Below are 21549 nucleotides of genomic sequence, written 5' to 3'. Positions count from 1 at the left end.
TGTGATTTCTGTTGTAAAAGATCAATTATGGTACAGTACTGGCAACCATCTGCGATACATTCTGTAGATTAGGTTAAAAGTATATATAGTATTTTATACATAAAACCCACATTCTGAAGTAGACTTACAGTAGTGTCCATATCCTTAGACATGTAAGTTACGAAACATGAGTAATGCTGTGCATTATATTTATTTTTATCAGGATGTATGGCGGATGTTTTGTGCTATGATGAAATTATATTACCATATATATTTACCTAAGCAGTCTTCACATTTGTAAATGCCTGTGATGCTTTCATACCGTAGGTTAAGAAACATGCAAATACAGTAACCACTTTAGATCACTGATTAGTCTATACTGCATAGGTTAGTATAGCTGCTTTGATGGGATTATATCTTATACAGTAGTGTGTGTGTGTGTATATATATATATATTACCCCGGTGGAATTTGTTATGTCCACCCATCCATTTAGCACCCAATCGCTTTTGCCCCATCATTATACTAACCAAATATTCTACTGTATATAGAGACAAACTTATATGTTTACCATTTGGCCTGCGATACTTTAGGTTAAAACATTTCATAAAATGCATATTATTACAGTATTATTAAGGTTTTGTCACGGCTGAAATACTTCATATGCAGCCTTTATTAAACTAGTGAAAGTCATTGTGTGTGTGTGTGTGTGTGTGTGTGTGTGTGTGTGTAAGAGAGAGAGAGAGCATAGCTGAATATTTGTTGAAACAAGCACTGCAATACTATAGTAATGCAGTGTGAGGCAAGTATAATATGGTATAACGCCACAGAACTGAATTTTTTCCAAAGTTAATGTTCATTTTTACGTCGTGAATATTCAAAAGACAATTCTCTTCTAATCCACACACGGAGGTATGCCTGGCTAATATGCTGGTGGGAACCACTTTACCACAGTTACGGATATTAACAAGTCTTTTAAATTCAACCAGAACTTTACCAATTTTAACCGCGATCAAAATAAGTAAACACTGCCGATTTGTTACTTAGCATTATATTCTTAGAAATAAGCCTTGCTGAAGCGTGGAACAAATTTCATTTCTTTGCAGCTTTACGTATTAAGAAAGCACCACATGTGCAAGCATAGATTAACAAATGTTAGAAATCGCGCGGTATAATATGAGCAGTAGTTAGGTGACCTGGTATTAACTAGCAGCGGTCACTGATCTTTATACGAACTTCAGTGGAGTCCAGCAAATACTCATTCGCTGCACCAACCTGGCGGCTGTCCAGTCTATTTTCATTATGGTCTCTAGTAGAAAGTGGTGCTATACTCCGTTTCACCAAGTTTGGCACCATCAGTGATGTGCTCAATGACTGTAGTGTTGATGTAAATCCTTTGCACAAAATGAACCTCTATTTATTGTTTTGAGAACATAATATACAGGCAGTACAAAAAGGTATATCCAGTACTGAGGACCTTAATCAGTGCTATAGGTGTTGAGGACATCACTGGTAGTGGCAGACTCGGTGAAATGGAGTATAGTTACGAAGTAGAGCTATGGAAAAGAAACATGTAGAGTCGTAGTATTGTCCTTTTCTGTCACTTAGCCATGTGAAATAAGCTGCAAAAGGACTAAAATATGGGCCAAGGTAAGGTGAAATGAGCATAGTACAGAAGACAGATTTCACTGGAAAGCTGTCATTACTATTTATCATTTCATTTACTCTCTTCCTGTGAGATGGTAACATAGATAAAAGGCTCTCCATTACGCCATTACAGTAAAAGTACATAAAATGCAGTACAAATTACCTCCACCATAAAAACTGATACACACATGGGCAATACAGCAGCACATGAATACACATGGGCAATAAAGCAGTACATATATATATATATATATATATATATATATATATATATATATATATATATATATATATATATATATATATATACACAGGGTGCATCAAAAAAATGGTAACACATACGGAGATTTGTACCACGAGAAATGTGCCTCAGGGCTCTGGAGACCACCTGGAGAAGATTCCAAGACTGTGTTGACAATGATGGTGAACAAGTGGAGACTCTTTGAAGACAAAATAAAATACATTTGTTACTATGATATATTTTGTTGTTAGTTCTGTTTCTTCAAACAAGTTACTTCCATATGAAATTAATAACATTTTTTGAAGCACCGTGTGTGTGTATATATATATATATATATATATATATATATATATATATATATATATATATATATATATATATAATTTAAAAAATCATCATCGCATATTAAGTTATTCAGTGCCCCACTGATAAAATAGGTGCGCACACACACACACACATACACACACACGTCGTGAAGGATACATTAACTCTCCAGCAACGAGTTACATCGGTACGTAAATATGAAGATCATAATACCGCCTGGACGCAAACACCTCAATACCAGAATGCTGTCTGCCTCTGTTACCTAACGCCGCATGGTGAGAATGATCTATACAAAACTTCGAGGCATTTCTTTCACAACAATAGTTACCCCCTCCTCCCACAACGCGCCACCTTCCCTCATATACCTGTACTCCCACACCTTACCCTCCGTCATTCTCGGTACACCCTTTCCACAGTAGATAAATAAATAAAATAAATCTGTGCCATGTTAGCCTTTGCGAGGTGGTGGGGTCTGTTGCACAAGTTCGGGATATTTAAGGACAGTTAACCTCTCGACCCTCCTGATGGCGTCGCATAATTTAAAAAACTGTAGTCGCCTCATATGAATTGAAGTCTGGGCAGTATTCTCGAGCGGTTAGGAAGCTGACTAACACCTCCTCCTTACGGGTTTATTTCTGATTCTGGTCCGTTACTATATTCGTATGTGTAATTCATGTAATCGATGTTGATGTTAAAAAGATATGAGAAGTAAAATTTTATAATATTAGTTGCTCGTTTGGAAAATAAATCGTTAAGGAAGAGATGCAAGGGAGCCTTCTTACCCGACAAGAATACGGGCGTGCATGACACCTGACACCCACCTAGATTGGCACTTCAGACTGCATGAAATAAACATGTGCAATATATACTGCTTTTACACTAATCTGGCCTAAAATTGCGATCCCTCCATCTCGAATGCAGAGCTGTGTAAATAGATTGATAGATAAGATGCTGGTCACGAAAGAGCGCTATGGCAAGGATGTAGGGCCGTTGTATTGTCTTTTTCCTCCATTAACCTACGTGAAATAAGCTGCAAAATGAGAAAAATGTAGGCCAGGTTATGGTAAAAGGAGTATAGTAGACTATAAAATTAAATAAACAGGCATAATATATATAAGGTCAATGTGTGTAGTAAGCTGCTTTAATTAACCCGTACAGTACTAAGCGCGTCTCTTTAAGATGAATAAAACTGAGTAGGCCCAAGAGTGAATATATATATATATATATATATATATATATATATATATATATATATATAAGCCGTCGTACTGAAGAGATCAACCCTTGGCATGGCAGGTACCCACTTAGATATACTGACTCTACCAGACGATTTTATTCATTTCAGGGAAACCAACACTCTAGAGGCTTTCGTGACGATTTAAAAATTATGGCTAGCAAAAATTATATACAGACGTCATCGTTGTGAATGGGTGCAAGTTTCATCCCTTCAATTTAATGACATTAGTTTATTCATGCTAACTTCAGGTACTTCTGCTGATTTATAAAATGACCTATCGTAATGAAGGGGTTGAAGACTATTTAACCCGAGTCCATCTCGAAAAGTTTCTCCTAAGCTGAATAAAATCATCTAAAGATACTAGAGAGAGAGAGAGAGAGAAAGAGAGAGGGAAAACGTGATCACATTGAAGGGATTGTGGTTGAAAATATGGTGGGCAGATCACTGAAGAGAACAGGCACGACTGGTCTTGGTAGCTGTCGAACTTTTTCCACCCTGCAAGAAAAAAGAAAGGCCGAACATTGTCTTACTGAAGAACGTACTGTAATTACTTAGGAAAACAGGAAATGTGAAATAGGTTGATTGATACAGGCATGATCATTAGTCCCTTTACATATCCAGAGGAGGGATATTCAGACATTTGTAATTATTATTGATGACAAGGGTTTGCGTGTGGCATCCTCCCCCCCCCTTTTTTTTAACCAGTCTTTGGACTGACTCTGACGTAAATATGAAACTACTTGGGGAAGGTGTGCCTATGAGCTAGAATCAGGATTCCAAAGGCTTGAATAGTGAGTGAATGGGTGTTTGGCCGATTTCACTGGACGTGCTGTTGATTAGATCTCCCACTAATCATTTTTTCCTACTTTCGGGACCCTATTTTAATCCTCCTATGGGTAGGAAAAAAAGGCGAGATGATGATGATATTAACAAAGACCTATTAGGTCGTGACACTTTATAGACGGGATAATTCAAAACAACTGTTTTCCTGAATTGTACTATTTAACGACCGAAAGTAACTAAAATTATTAATCTCGCCTACTCTAAGTTCGGTCTGATCTAAGCTAATCTACAGAGTCTAAGTAAATCTAGGCTATCTGAGCTAATCTGCCGAATCTAAGGAAATCTAGGCTAAGTTAATCTACCGAGTCTAAGTAGATCTAGACTACCTAAGCTAATCTGCCGAGTCTAAGGAAATCTAGACTATCAGAGCTAATCTACTGAGTCTAAGGAAATCCAGACTAACCTTTGCGAGAATGGCCTTAGTGACGGTGAGAAGTGTTTCGTCCATGTTTAGTCCTGTCACCACCGAAACCTCTAGGAATTTAATCCCAACTTCGGCCCCCAACTCCTTCCCTCTCTGCCACGTCACCTGCTCTGGCGGAAAGATGCCGTGTTCATAAATCCGAGAGGCGATAGGGTTAGCCTGCATGCCACGTTACAGTGTGCATCCAGCAACAATAGTAGTAGTAGTGGTGGTGGTGGCAGTGGTGGTGGTGATGGTGGTGTTATTAGCAGTAGTTTCAACCTCAGGCTCATCTGAACTGCAGGCCGAAGCTGCCCTTGTTCAGCAGTCCACCAACATCCTTTCGGGGGAAGAGGAGGAAACAGAAGGACATTTGTATATCAGTAGCTCCACCGTCCGGTCTTATCGATGCCACCACGTGAAGGCGTCCCTCTTCAACACTAGCTTTCAGAATCATAGAAATAAAGTTACGGCCTTTGCAACAGAACTGCAGAACTACTTTTAAAAAATCGTTTAGCCTAGTTGGAACTGGGTGAAACACTACACTTGTCAAAACATTCACATAATACAGCACACACACACACACACACACACACACACACACACACACACACACACACACACACACACACACACACACACACACACACACACACACAATTGCACATGTGAGCATAAAGTTAATGATAAGGTTTGTTTTCACCTGGCGGAACGGAAGTAGGATTTTTGGTTACTAGTCAAACCAACCCTCCAATCTTACTACTGCTTGCCATCAAATGAACTGAGAAGGGGTTAGGAATCTTCGTCAGGCTAGAACAAACGCGCTAAAGTGAGCATATTGATGGATAATAGTAAGATAGTAAGATTGGAGGGTGGTCCGAACACAGCTCTGCACTAGAAAATGCCTGAGGATATATTATGTCTTACGGGGACGGCTTGGTCTGCTGGTGTGGGTGTAGCAGTGAGAGGAGGTGAAAAAATGATGCAAGGAAGACATTAATAACGCTGACTGAGCCGTTCCTGCAGCACACGAGGAATCGGCGCATGGAGTGGAAGAGGAGCGTTATATATGGCCCAACCTGTATTGTTAATTGACCCCCCCTCACTCCGGTGACATATTATTATTGTGTATTCTTGTTATCTCCACACGATTCTATTATTCTTAGGAGTAACTTTACTAAAATTATTATTATAATTATTTTTCACAAGTTCCAAGGATGAGATTGAGGGATGGAGTAGAGAGTTATATGAGAGAGGGGTGTGTGAGCTGAGGGAGGGCAATGAGATGGCGGGGGACAGGGCGACATGGAGGCGATTTGTTTGTGGCCACCCCTTACGGGATTAAGGGTCTGGCCATAGGTAGACAGACCTTCCATACTAAGGGGTGTTCCGAAGCTGGCGTGAGGTAGAATAGGAAAGTGACGTTATCGTGCTGAAGGGGTTAAAGGTGAGGGTGTAGTTACCTGTCTGTCATCCCCCTGGCAGTGTCCATTATTTCCCAGCAGCAGCAACACCACATTCCCTCCTTCCCCATCCCCGTCCTTCTTCAGTCGCCGTAACCTGTAGGAGTAAGGAAGCCAGAGCTGTGATTCTGGAATGATTCTGGAGCATATTTACAATCGTTTGCACATGTACTAGTATTCATGTCAAGACAGCGACAATCGTGCAAGTATAATTTGGCACAACCGAGAGGAATGATAGTGTGGGAAAGAGCCAGAGATTTTTTCATATTTTTTTCTAATATGTCCTGATTTTTATAACGCTTATTATTGCTTACAACTTATCTACCCCTTACCATTTCCGTGTATTCTCGTAGCTCTCCTCGCTGGTGACGTTATACACTACAAGCACGGCTCTAACGGCTCTGGTGGGGTCCGGAGGTGCAGTAATCGCCTCCCAGCCTGCGCCCCACCCCCCACACCACAGATGCAGCCGCGCCACTGTCCTACCCACATGCACGTCACGCACACGGAAGGGAATACCTGGGTAGATAGGAAAATGAGTTAGTGCAAAATTCGAATGCAGTGGGATGATCTGATTACGAGGAATATCGAAATCGGTGTGAAACTAATGCAAAATGTAGAAAAAAAAAATACTTGGAACGAGACAGTCAGGTCACTCAAAAAATCAAAACGAAACTAGAAATCAGCGACAAAAACGACAGCCCAAAATTAACTATTAAGAGCCAACACACACACACACACACACACACACACACACACACACACACACACACACACGTCTGGTACTCGGAAGGGAATGCCTGGGTAATTGGAGAACATGTAATACGAAACTTGAAAGGATGAAGGAAAAGGCGCGAACGGACAAATGAAAGTGCGAGATTGTCCCTAATGGTGAGAAATGTGTAAGTCCTTTTTACTCTAATCTTGCTTAAACCTGCCATCTTTCCATCCTGAATACTGAGTCGAAGCAAGATATTAACACTAGAACCTGATACTAGTCAAGAAGCTCAATATATGGAACGGATTTAGACCAATAGCACGGTGTATTCTGTCACTGGTCTACATGAAATAAGCCGCCAAAGGACAAAATTCTGGGTCAGGTTAAGGTAAAAGGACTACAGAAATGTGGATCAGTTACTCTACAAGACCTATAAAAATTCGGACTTAACGTATATAAAGTTGTAAGGCTTCCCTTCCCCCACTGCATGCCAGGCGTATACAAACCGGCCGATACATTACGAGTACAGGCAAAGAAACAAGTATCCTCTCATTTTCCTGTGACGATAATTTTAGAGGGGCGAAACAACGAGAATCCCGTCTTCCCTAACGCATGTCTCATATGGTTCGCCTTTCCCGTTATATATATTCGTTAAAAATTGGGAAGATTTTTTTTTTTTTTTTTTTTCACTCCACAGTACATACATAAAAGGATTCTGCACCGTGGGATTCCCGGGAAATTTTGACCATCACTTGTGACCTTCTTATTAAACAATTTTAACTAAGCTTTTTCCAGATCACTCATATGTGGGTATCAACATCACTATAAAATTGGCATTTCTTATAAAAAATTGTGGTGTGTGTGTGTGTGTGTGTGTGTGTGTGTGTGTGTGTGTTGGAGGGGAGGGAATCGAAAGAAGGGATGGCGTGATCAGAGGGGAGAAAGAAAGTAAACCCGTTCACTACGATGACGCAACTTAACCATCGCTACCATCAGATGATTTTAATCATTTTCGGAAAGCACACTGAACGCATCAGGAAAGGCTACGTAATTGATCTCTCGTTCGAAGTCTCCCGCGTCTTAAACTCCAAGATCAAAACGAAAATACGCCATCGGACTGAAGTGGTTAATATGGTGACATTGCGTTGATTCCACTGATGGTTGAGGCGCAAGAAGTATAATAAATAGCTAAGAAAAAGGAGCTACGAAGCCTGTAATGTGACTTAAAATACGGCCAGTCTATCAGGTGACTGTTAAAGGCCGGGAGAAAGACATAACTGGGTCACCTATGTAGACTGCAAATTTGTCACTGATAGCACTATTTCCTCACCATACTGTTTTCTTCCTATACTTGTTCCTCAGTGCCTTCTTTTCTCACTACACTCGTTTCCACTTTACTCGTTTGTCTCTACACTTGTCTCTACACTTTTCTCTGCACACTTTTCTCACTACACTCGTTTCTCACAACATCCGTTTCTCACTACATTTTTCTCACTACATTACCTTCTCACTCTTTTAGCTACACGAAGTTCAAAATACCGACTTCGTACCTGTAATGATGCAGCCGAAGTTTTATGTTATCGCACCTGTTGTCACACTTTGGTACTGTATTTTAGTAGGTTTTACCTCGTACGGAAAATTTCTTTAAGTCAAAATGTTAAGGAGCAGGCAACCCACAGTAGCCTACAGTTTATAATTAATTTGACAAATATTTATGTTCATGTTTCTGGGTTCTCCTCTCCTCCCCCCCCCCTCTCTTTCTCTCTGTCTTACTCACCTATCGTTGAAATAAACTTATCGTCCCCGCGTCCATCCTCTTCGAACTTTGTCAACAGTTCTCCCTTGCCCACGCCAGGATCGCCCACCAGGATAATCTTGAACAAGTGGTGGTACGTTCCCGCCATTTCCACGACTGCGTGAAGGCCAGAACTGACACGGGGAAAAATGTATTGGGAGATAAGATGGCGATAACAAGCTGATAACAGGTTTACACGTCATTTTACAGGTGTTTCACTCCCATTTTCATATCGTCTCCCTCACCTGGCTGGCGGCTGACAATGTTATCTCTCCGTCCGCCCGTTGTAGTTTGTTAATCAGCCTTATTCTTGTTCGGGGTGCTGGAGAGGGACGCTTTCGTGTGGTGGGACTGATATAACCAGACGGCTCAACTGCATGGTTATGCAAACGTCCCTCAGCTCCCTCCCTATCCCTAAAAGGAGGATGGTGGACTGCTGGAGAGGGGAAACTTAAGTCTGCAGTCGACTGGGTTCACTCTTCAGATGAACCTGGGTCCACAATTACTGCTACTGCTATTCTCATTTGGTTTGGAGATCTTGCGGCAGAGACTTGTGCTGCCTCCCCTTAGTCATTTACTTTCCACATTACACCCACCTTTTGTATTCCCTTATATTACTGTATTCTCTCTCCGTTCACTTGTTCATCTGTTAGTCATTTCCAGAGGACATTAAAGTTTTTGTAACATTCATTCCTCAGCGATTTATTTTGTATGTTGCTCCTTGATGTATGTTACTGTACCTTCTTTCCGTCTGCCTGTTCGTCTGTGTCCTAGTATCGTTGACTGGAGGATTTTGTATCATCTTTTCTCAGCCACTACACACACACACACACACACACACACACACACACACACGAGAGAGAGAGAGAGGGGGGGGGCATTTTGTTTTAGCAATATAACTAATCGGAATTTATTTGGAATGATGGTGAAAGGTGAGGTATGTAGAAGAGTTTGGCGCTAGTGTGAGAGTACGTTAGAGTATGAGATGCCATGTGAGTGTGGGAGTATATATGTTAGACTATAAGGTACTATATGCGTGTGAGAATATGTTTATATGAGTGTATGTTAGACTATAAGGTACTATATGCATGTGAAAATATGTTAGACTGTAAGGTGCTATGTGAGTATCAGAGTACGTTCGACTATAAGGTGCTATACCCTTTTCATCGTAGTCTAAAATTGTCATCTTTCCGTCGTGAATGATAGATTTACACTAGAATATGTGCTAGCTTGGGTGTAGATCCTGGGGGAGGAGGGGGGATTAAGATCAAAAGTCGGAGTCAGTGTTTACCTTGCCCTGTGACCTTGGCCTTTGACCTGTTATTAAAAAGGGGTTTCCTCATTGATTGACCCTTAGCCCTTCTATCAAGTTTGGTGGCCCTCTCTTCTCTCTGCATCTACTCTTTAGCCTTAATAAGTCATGTCCCCTGGGAATAAGAATAACTCTACGCCAAAAGGTATTAGTCACGAGTAAGTGCTAGGGAAAGGATGTAAAGCCAATTAGAGGTTGTATTGGCTTGTTCTGCCATTGAGCTACCGTACGTAAAATCAGTTGCAAAGAGAAGAAAATTTGGGGGCAGGTAAAGATGAAAGAGCATAGGTGTTGAATATACGGTATTAATTTTAAGGTTATGAAGTAAGGAGTGAAATTGTGAGTTAAGTTATGGGTATGTGGCTAGTCAGTACAATATGTCGGTAGTGTGTGAGAGCACGATTGTACCCTGTGATGTTTACCTCTCTCACCACATCAGCAAGCAGTATGAAAGAAGAGCAAATGTTTATTCGAGATAAATATGCAGCCAATTATGCCGGTGTTCAGAGATAATGATACACACACACACACACACACACACACACACACACACACACACACACACACACACACATTTCATATTCCGATAGATAATGCAGGACTGATAAGCAAAGCACACACACACACACACACACACACACACACACACACACACACACACACACACACACACACACACACACACACACACACACAGGAGAGAAGGAAAAGAGGAGACATGATTATGCTATATGAATGTAGATCAGGGAAGGAGAAAATAGACATAAATGAATATACAACCTATGGGGAAGCATCACCAAGAAGACACTGCAAAAAACTGCATAAAAAGAGGCGATAAAGACGTAAGGAAATTTAGTTTCCCAAGTAGGACAATTGATCAGTGGAGTGCACTACCGAATGAAATGGTGTGTGCCAAAACAATTCATAAATTTAAGGAGATGTACGATGAAAATGGTTTAAGACGCGGGACACAACGAGCTTGACTCATTCCTGCAAAGATACAATTAGGTAAGAACAATTAGGTAAGAACACACACACACACACACACACACACACACACACACACAGGTCTTCACTTCGTTGTACAGAAAAACTCTAGAGAGTCTAGACAGTTAAACAGATTCATAGTTTTTTAGTCATACAACATGATAAAAGCTGATGGATATACAAACAAACTGTCTATCTATCTATCTATTACCAGACTCCTTAATCCCGTATGGAGTGGCCACAAACAAATCGCTTCCATGTCTCCCGGTCCCCCACCATTTTACTGCTCTGCTCCCAGCTCACACACACCCTTTCTCATATACCTCTCCACTCCATCTCTTCATCTCATCCTTGGCCTCCCTCTCCCTCTCCCTCCTTCCATTTCACTCACATACACTCCTCGTTAGTCTCTCGCTCTCCATCCTCTCCACGACCAAACCACCTCAGTGTATTTCTCCTAACCCTTTCTATCACATCCACAGATACACCACAACGCTCCTTAACTTCCTCAGTTGTCAGTCTGTCTCTCCATGCAACCCCATATGCACTTCTCTACTACTACTACTGCCAGACGCCATAATCCCGTAAGGGGTGGCCATTTGACTTTGAGTTAGTTGTTTTACGGGGAGGGGCACTAACCCTCCACCAACCCACTTGTTGACACGTAGGGAGCACGTATGGTTTGGTTATATGGTTACCACCCAGCGTTGTAGATGGTTTCATGGGTTACAGGAAACCATTAGGCTTGTCACTCAATGTAAGGCCACATGATGCTCTTCTCAAATTACTTATTTCCACTGCTTACACTCTTGTGTCCTTCAAACAAGGTCCAAGCTTCACTTCCATACGTTGGAGTTGGTATCACAATACTGTCATGCAGCGACCTTTTTTTACTTCCATGCTCATTTCCCTGTTTCTTATCACTGCTTTCAAAGAGCCAGCAATCTTTCTTCCTTGTACCCTGTCAAGCACTTCACACTCCAAACTTCTATCCTTACTCATCATACTACCTAAGTACTTGAATGCACTTACGTTTTCCCTTTCCTCATCATCCAGCCTCACTGTACATCCAGTGACTTGATTTCTCTTGAAGACCATAACTTTACCCTTCCCTACATTCACCTTTAGATTCCGTTTCTTACACACACGTCCAAGGCCATTCACCAAGCCCAGCGGTTCCTCTTCGTCTTCACCTAACAGTACAGTATCATCTGCAAACAATAGTACAGGGAGTTTCAAAATATTGCCCTCTGTCATTTAAGCCACTGCAACATCCTCTGCCCTACCTTGTATCTCATTTATAACCCCATCCATATACAGATTGAACAACCATGGAGACATAACAACATCTCTGCTTCAGTTCAACATTCTGGTAGAAAAATTCACTCAGTTCACTATCCACATGCATTGCCGCCTTAGTCTCCTCATACTTTCTCTTCATGTCATTTAACAGCTTCCCATTTACTTCAAATATTCTTAAAATTTTCCACATTCCATGTCTATCCACCCTGTCATATGCTTTCTCCAAATCCATGAAGGCCACATACAGCTTCTATACTCAATAAACATTTCCACTAAAGACCTAAGAATGAATATCTAATCTACTCAACCTCATCCCTTCCAGAAACCTCCCTGTTCTTCTACTCAACCTCTTCCCTTCCTGAAACCTCCCTGTTCTTCACCAACTAATTCCTCTGTTATATCCCTAACTCAATAAGTATCCTACTATACACTTTTCCTATAACACTAAGGAGACAAATGCCCCTATTATTACCACACACTTCATTTTCCCCTTTTCCTTTGTCTGTCTATCTATCTATCTATTGCCAGATGCCTTAATCCCGTAAGGGGTGGCCACAAACAAATCGCCCCCATGTCGCCCTGTCCCCTGCCATTTCATTGCCCTACTCCCAGCTCATGCCTCCCTCTCTCGTATACCTGTCCACTCCATCCCTCCATCTTATCCTTGGCTTCCCCCTCCCTCTCCCTTCTTCCACCTCACTCATATACATTCTCCTCGTCAGTGTCTCACTCTCCTTCCTCTCCACATGGCCAAACCACCTCAGTGTATTTCTCTAACGCTTCCTATCACATCCACATCCACACCACAACGCTCCTTCACGTCCTCATTTGTCAGTCTGTCTCTACATGTGACTCCACATGCTCCTCTCAAATAACTCATTTCCACTGCTTTCACTCTTGACTTATGTCCCTCCAACAAGGTCCAAACTTCACTTCCATACGTTAGAGTTGGTATCACGATACTGTCATGTAGTAGCTCTTTCACTTCCCTGTTTCTTATCACTGCTTTCAAAGAACCAGCAACCTTTCTTCCCTGTTGTACCCTTTCAAGCACTTCACCCGCTAAACTTCCATCCTTACTCATCACACTACCCAAGTACTTAAATGCACGCACATTTTCCTTTGTACAGAGGAATAATTATACCTGACTTTCAATCCTCTGGGACTCTGCCTTCCTTCTAGGCCAATCTGCACATCTTCCACACCCATTCTGCTTGAATCTCACACCCATGCTTCAGCATTTCACCACACACTCCATCAATTCCTGGGGCTTTCTCCATTTTGAATTTCGTCAATGCTTCCACAACAAACAAACAAGGAGTAAAAAAAATAAAAGGGATATACCCAAAGCAAATATATTCTTCAAACATTTATTTAATTTACTTATATAAAATACATATTTGGTCAGACATTATGTACATTCTTCTCGTATAGTGTAAGTAGTAAATAGTTCAGATCATGTAAACAGTGAGACCTCTGCTTGGAAGATCCCACACGATGTACGAGAGAGGAAGTACAGTAGTGATGAACTAAGTCTGCATCCTGATTCACTAATAAACTTACAACCAGTTACTTTGTGTGTCTATAATTTGTGTTTGCAAGAAGAACAAGTGACACTGGAAGAGACTGTGCTCTCCTTTCCCTGTCTTTCCAGTAAAAATTAAATAATTGATGTAATACAGTCTTCCCCTTGTAATTTGGATTTGTTACTGCAGGAAAAACATGAGATGGGAAGATTTTCCACTCTCCTTGGCCCATATTCTTACTTTCTTAATACCTCTTCCTTTGTGAAAAATTCTGTCTACTGGTTCTTGCTGTTCTCATGTTTATTTATGTTATATGATGCTGGTGTAGAATGTATAAATAAAAAAAAAAAATTGAATACTACTTCAAGCTGTTCTCGTGCTTGTTATTTATGCTATTTTGCTGCCAGTGTACAATGCATAAATAACATACAAGAGAAGGATAACATGCCATATGAAGAAATACACTGGTAAGGAAAAGGTCCTGGGGAGTCTCCTTCACATACAGGAATACAGCCCCATGTTCTTCCTACGAAAACACATCTAAGCTGTGACACGGAACTGACTGAATGTTTGTTTGCGAATCTAGGGTCTGGTAACGTAACTGATAGCAATACGGTACTGAATCAAACAATGGCAGAATAAACACAACATACATAAATAACTCTATTATGCATCAAACAATGGCAACTTTTATAAACACAGATAATAAATAACTTCATTACACAACTAGTAATATGATACTCTCCAGGTACTAACTTTATCATCAGAATACCAGCAGCACACACTAAAAAATCAGTGAAATCATATATGGTAACTCAACCCTGACATAGGGAGGGGTGTTCTAGATGACACAAGAAGCTTCGTAGCACTTTTCCCCTTGTGATTCATTTTTCAGCTTGAACCCAACTCTCTCTCTAGCTTCAGTATTGAACAGAAGACTGAATCAATACAGTAATATGTAAGAGGATAATGAGACGTTACACGCAGAATGAATCACTAAGGATGAGGTGCTACAAAATCTCCAAAACCACTTAGAATATGACCCCAAAACATAATGTTGTGACCACATATTCATCAAAGGATAAATGTAAAAGATCATCCATAAAGTACTCACTAAATAATTCCATGACAGCTCAACTACAAAAAAATAACATTTGTGATGCCACCTAAGTAAGAGCAACCAAATTCCCTTCACCACCAGACACATGATCAACTGGAGTCATTCTTGAACTTGTTTGTAGTTCACGGGAGAGATATATGAGAGAGGGGGATATGAGCATGGAGGAGGGCAGTGAAATGGTGGGGGACAGGGAGACATGGAGGCGATTTGTTTGTGGCCACCCCTCATGGGGTTGAGGCATCTGGCAATAGACAGACAGATAGATGAATAGACAGACAGACAGACGTTCTTGAATCATCTTAATTTGCTAGGTGCACCATGAACCACTGCCAAGCCAGGAGCTGCATGCAACAAAGAAAACAGGAATACAACGGGGCTGTTTGGCCAGACTGCCTAGGGAACAACTACAGGAATGCAATTTACAAAACACACTAAACCAGAAAAAAAGATAAACAAAGGCTAAATCCTGATATACACACATGTTGGCCACTCAAGACAAAGAGGAAGTATGTAGAACTGGCTACAAAAGCAAGTCATGAGTAGCACAATAGAAAGTACTGCCATACAAGAAACAGCTCTGTAACATGAAAATAGAACAATGCCATAAGGCATTCCTTGGATGTGGGGGGCTGCATACATCATTTAACATACAACTGTGCTGAATAGTCAGTTGGTGCAAAGTAAGCAAAAGTAGCCCCGGGAGTAAACATCAGAAGAAGCACCAGAACCACTACATTATGCAGGCTCAAAGGCCAGTCTGACAAGATCCACCATCAAATCACATGAGACACAATAGTGCCAACAGATAGGAAATGATTTTAAAGCAATACTAAAGGAATAAACATGTCCAGAAAAGGAATAGCCTATCAACCATCAACCACTGGTGAGGAAGGAATGGGGGAAAAGTTATACTCGTTAGAGAGAGAGAGAGAGACTCAAAAGGAAAGTGCCATGCATACAGTAGAATCTTTCTGGCGATAAATTGAAAGCCTGTGTGAGGCATGGCAAGTTCCAGAGATAGCCAATGGTTTGGCCATTGCATAGGAATGCCTCATGGGTTAGAGGCAGTATAGTTTGCTTTTCACAATTACAGTAAAGTTACAGTAGCTCTCTCCTCAACTTTATGACAAGATGAATTGATCCTTTGACCATAATTACCACTGTGTATGGTAGTCACAGCTAACTTAAGTTGCCCTTCCATAGGTAGCACAATAATCAATAGTAAGAGTGAAAAATAAGGCTAGAGAATCTTGTCTGTTTTTCTGAATAGTGAAGAGCAGTACATCAAAACAATATTCAACACTGATATGCTCATCATAATTTTTTTTAATACAAATATTGTACAGCAACATCAGTCACAAACTATGCAAGCAAAGTTAAAGATATGACAGGCTATAACTAAAGGAGTTCCTTTGGTAATGTGCAAGAAACTGATAAAGTGCATGTTCTCAATGTTGGCCTGAGTATTGTCATAATGATTCAGAAAAATTATACAATTTAAGAGCAGAATTACCATACAAGCTAAGAAGTAAATCGATGCACAGAATAACAAATTCACGTTCAGTTGGCCACGTCTGAATCCGGGACAGCATCAGTGTAGCAGTTCGAACGTTTCACAACCTTAACCCCTCTAATTTAGTGATGTATTCTGTGTTGTATTCTTGCTACTACCTGATGATTTTGCTAATTTTTGGAGAGAATATTTAGACTGGGGGGGGATAAGTTCTTGCCCTAATAACCCCTTCACTATGGTACATGAAGCCTTTCCCACGCTGAATAAAATCCACAAGCAGCAGCAAGAGAAAATTAAAATGGACATTACCTAGATTCAAGGGGTTCACATACAGCACTCATGTGCTTATGGTAATATCAGTATAAAAGATCAAGGTTGTCAATTATTACCTGAAATGGCCAAGTATCTGTGATACTTAAATGTAAGAAAATGTAGCTAGATCCCTGCTTCACACTGATGTTGTCTCCTGTTCAGATATGGAATACTTTACAGATGACAGCAATAATCAAAATCCCCCCAGCAGACAAAAGCCATGGAGCCAAAAGATGTCTGTCACCTCTACTGACTTCCCCATCATCTTACTATGAAATAATCCCTATTCTCGCCCTCTTGCAGAGCTTGTTTCACCTTAGATTAGTGACTCTCCACTAAGGCATGGTATACTCTGCTGAAGGAAGATTGATTATTGCTTTCAAGTGTACAGCTGACTTTGAGAGTTCCAGTACACTACACAACAAATGGACTGAACTGGTATTCCACAATGGTTCGGGCAGGAATGAGTTATAATTTTAATATTAACCCCCTCAATCCAGTGACATTTTTTTGGAATTTCATTTTGCTACCTACGGATGATTTTGTTCAAGTTTGGAAAGGCCTCTCGTACTGAAAGCATTTCTGAAGGTTGTATCAAACCCACTCTGATCTGAAAAGTCTCTCCTAAGCTCAGTAAAACAATATGGACATATTATGATTTTAAAAAAATAATAATAAATCATTGGACTTAAGGAGTTAAAAAATTTTAAAGGAACTACTGAAAGCAGTGATGGTCTGTAAAATGAACTTTCCTCTTATACAGTATATAATAATATAATATACTGTAATATAATAAGCTCCAATAATCCTAAGTAACTTATGCAACTATTAATAGTGAAATCACAAAAAATATACAAATGTCCCTCAGCTCCCTCCTTATCCTTCGCACCCTGTCCACCGAAAGGAGACTGGTGGACTGCAGGAGGAGGGCAACTTATGCCTGCAGTGCACTGGGTTCATGACAGATGAGGAAATGAAGGAGCTTTGTGGTGTGGATGTGGATGTGATAGGAAGCGTTAGAAGAAACACAGTGAGGTGGTTTGGTCATGTGGAGAGGATGGAGAGCAAGAGACTGACGAGGAGAATGTATGTGAGCGAGGTGGATGAGGGGAGAGGGAGGGGGAGGCCAAGGATGAGATGGAGGGATGGAGAGGAGAGGTATATGAGAGAGGGGGATGTGAGCAGGGAGCAGGGCAGTGACATGGTGGGGGACAGGGTGACATGAAAGCAATTAGTTTGTGGCCACCCCTTATGGGATTAAGGCATCTGGCAAAAGATAGACCAGTGATAAGACCTAATTAATCTCTTCCTTCCAGTGACATTTTCTACTGGTATTTCATTCCTACTGTTTACAATTTCATTCAGCTTAGGAAACACCCCCAGTAGTCAAGAGGTTAATGAAGGTTTTAACAGTGGTAGCAGTAGTTCTAGCTGCAACCCCAGGCTCATCTGAACACGAACCCAGTGCACTGCAGACTTAAGTTGCAATCCTCTGTAAGTCCACCAGTCTCCTTTTGGTGGACAGGGTGCGAGGGACAGGGAGAGACCTGAGGGACATTTGTATAATCACGGAGCTCCACTGCAAAGTTATATCAGTGACGCGATGTATGGGTATTCCACTCCAGCACCATTGAAGGCTATACACTGTGTACAGGCATCAAACTCTTTCAGATCAAAGTCACTCCAGAGCTGAATAAAATCATTTGGTGGCAGCAGTAACAGAATAAAAAAATGTCATGAGAGTGATATGGTTAATATTTTGAATAAATAACTTTTCAAAAATTTTCTCAGCTACAAAACCCAGCAAGTATTATCTAGGTCATTTCAACTACATCTTATATATAATAAGCTCCAATAATCCTAAATAACTTAGGTAACTATTAACAATGAAATCACAAAGAAGTATCCACACACAAATTTCAAAACACATAGCATTGGTGTATTACTGGATTGCTGAGCCTCTCCAACCACATTACTTTTTTTTTTTTCCCCTTCCTGTCTCAAAATGATTTTACCAAGCCTACGACAGACCCTTTGAACTGAAGGGGTCAGACATGCCTTAATTAATCCCTTCACCACTAGGGCAGTCTCCTAAGCTGAATAAAATTGCATGATAGTGGTAAGAAAAAGCTACAAAAATACTCATATGCCACTTGATTGAAAGAGTTAGCCTCTCTGATCCCATGACATGTACAGTATTTCATTTTGTTTTTGCTAACTCCAGATGATTTTATTCAGTCTGGGAGAGCACACCTGTAGTGAAAGAGTTGATGGAGGCTATATTTAATTCTTCCAATTCAAGAACTAAGCAAACTATCCATGAGTAACAAGAATATATCAGAGAAAAGTATATCAAGAGAGTGAAGAAGTTAAGCCTGTAAAAATAAGATGCACGTGCAGTCTTGAAATAAGTCACATATTAGCAGCCTTTCACATCAACCCGCTGACTCTTGGGTGACGTCATTGTCAATTTATTCTTGCTGTGACCAGGTGATTTTACTGAACACAAGAAAGGCCTCTCACACTGAAGGAGTCGATTAATACTCTAACAAACCCTTCTAGTTCAAAATGTTTATCCTAAGCTGAATAAAGTTTAAGGAGATGGCAAGAATATGATGACCAGGCATCCCTGGATATAGTTAGTTAATACAATAAATGAAGGTTTTTGTATTTAAAGAAGTGCTAAAGCCAACTGAAAGTTTTCAAATTGAAGTGCTACATTTACATGGAAGTGATAAATTTCAATGAAATCTTTGAAAATGGTTAAGTGGCAAAGTGAAGTTTTTGTACTCAAAGAATTGGTAAAGTTAAATGAAGTTATCATATTCAATGCAGGCAATTGAAGGCTTTTGTATTTAAAGAAGAGATAACTTGAATGGATGCTTTTGTATTTACAAAAGTGGTAAAGTTAATGAAAAATATTTGTATAAAGAGTTAAAATATTTTTCCTATTTAACCCTTAAGAGACAGGTGTCCAAAGATGCAGTCCAAGAGTACTAGTTGCAAAAGACAGGTGTCCACATATGCAGTCTCGCCATTTTTCAAAGTAGACTTCCCATGCACTGTGGAGGAGTAGGATGACAATAACAAACCCTCCCCAACACCCCCCCCACCACCATTATATTTTTACATACTGTATACCGTACATACATACTGGAGACATATTATTCTCCGTAAGTGCCTCTGTCAAAAATACACTACGGTAACAGCGATGTGACAGTGACATGATTTGTGATATCATCATTATTATTATAATATGGAGTGTCCAGTTTACTGGAAAATAGTGTTATAAAATGGTTTTGGAAATGTATTTCTTTGCAAGTGTGTGTACGAGTACTGTAGTGCAGTGCCAATACACTAAAATATAACTACTGCAGTAATCACATAGTGAATGTTTATAGTATGTGCAGTGTTGAATAGTAATTATAATGTGAAAATCAGAGGGTGGTAAGCTCCAGGTAGCGGTCAGGGGAGTGAAAAAACGTGATTTTAGTACACCTTCTAAAATCACTGCATGTCCAGAGAACGTTTACGTTGTCTGCAATGCCACCTCATGGAAGACCAGAAGGTATGTCCTTTCCAATGGTACCTCATTTTTTGCACTAGCATTACTCATTATATTTTTACAAAGGTTTAAAAGTTTGTTTACATTTGACCGATTCTGTCCGTCCTCGGTGTCTGTCACAACATGCAGACACCTGTCTTTAGGGGGTTAAAGAGGTGATAAAGTTTCATTAGAATGTCAAGTCTATAGGCTGGTAATGTAAAAGCTTAGCTATATCAAAATTCCGTCTGCCATGTTAGCTTGTGTTATACAGCAAGGTTAAGAAGCAGTATAAAGAACTATGTATATACTTCTCTCAGAATGGCAGGCATTAACCCCTTCACTCCAATGATGGACAGTCAAATTCAAAAGTCTGTTTGCCTCCTCTCCCTCTTCCTCATTCCTGGGTTCAGAGATGCCTGAATGAGATGTAATGGACAAAGGTGCATTTTATCACAAACAGATAAATGATAATATGCACCTGAATTCACTGTCACATTCAAACCTCTATGAATTCAGCGATGAAAGAGAGGCAAATGGACTTTAGTATTTGACTACTTCTTATTTTATTTTTGCTATCTCCAGACAGTTTTATTCAGGACTGGGGAAATATGTAATGAAAGGGGAATTGAAGACTATATCTGATCCTTCAATTCAAAATGTTTCTCCAAACCTGAACAAAATCATCTGGTGGTAGCAACTGGAATATGTGTTGCCAGACTAAAGGGGTTAATGCTCCAAGTGGATGTGTTTCTCATATGTTTAGGAAATGGTAGCCTTGACAGCACTGATATGACTAAGAAATGATCCCTTAAACAACCCTGAATGCATCGATATGAAATAGAAATGATGCCTTACGCAATCTTGAAAGTATAGATATGAATAAGAAATGATCCCTTTACATACATACACACATCACCTATTCCCGTGTTGCCCCACGAGGAATGTAGAAGCCCAGAGCTAGGCAAGTTGGTTCTGACATTTAAGATGAGAGTGACCAGCCTCACACACCTGAGTGGCATTACGTGAACAATAAACCCCAGCCACCCCTTGGATATAAACCTATACAGGCTCCACCTGGTTGGAGTGCCTTAATTACCCACTAAACCACCAGGCATCATAGTTTGGTTATAGTTACCACCCAACATAGTACATGGTTTCCTGATGTACAGGAAACCATTTGGCTTGTCACTTAGTGTAGAGTCACCCACAGACAGAAGGATGAGGAAAGAATGAAGGAAAGAAAGACAGACCAAGAAGGAAGAGAGGAAAGGGCAGTCACCT

The 21549-nt window shown here is 40.4% G+C and overlaps 2 protein-coding genes across 2 annotated transcripts in view; one reads left to right on the top strand and one right to left on the bottom strand.

The window, feature by feature from the left end:
- LOC145413542 (5'-deoxynucleotidase HDDC2) overlaps positions 1–21549 on the top strand; it is a 136836-nt gene extending 115287 nt beyond the window's left edge. Inside the window, exon 5 of the transcript XR_013899735.1 lies at positions 21523–21549. The gene's annotated coding sequence lies outside the window, so the exon portion shown is untranslated. The remainder of the gene's footprint in view (positions 1–21522) is intronic.
- LOC145413497 (ras-related protein Rab-8B-like) lies at positions 1946–8758 on the bottom strand. Its single transcript, XM_080283194.1, has 5 exons — positions 8632–8758; positions 6469–6655; positions 6137–6233; positions 4674–4799; positions 1946–2065 (listed from the first exon to the last, which is right to left on the bottom strand). The coding sequence occupies exons 1-5, from the start codon at positions 8756–8758 to the stop codon at positions 1946–1948; spliced, it is 657 nt and encodes a 218-aa protein (XP_080139320.1).

The sequence above is a fragment of the Coenobita brevimanus genome, chromosome 96, assembly GCF_032717465.1.
Source record: "Coenobita brevimanus isolate Jiangsu-jjx chromosome 96, ASM3271746v2, whole genome shotgun sequence".
Classification (NCBI taxonomy): Eukaryota; Metazoa; Arthropoda; class Malacostraca; order Decapoda; family Coenobitidae; genus Coenobita; species Coenobita brevimanus.
Note: the sequence above shows the minus strand (reverse complement) of the source record. Positions and strands in the feature narration are given on the sequence as shown.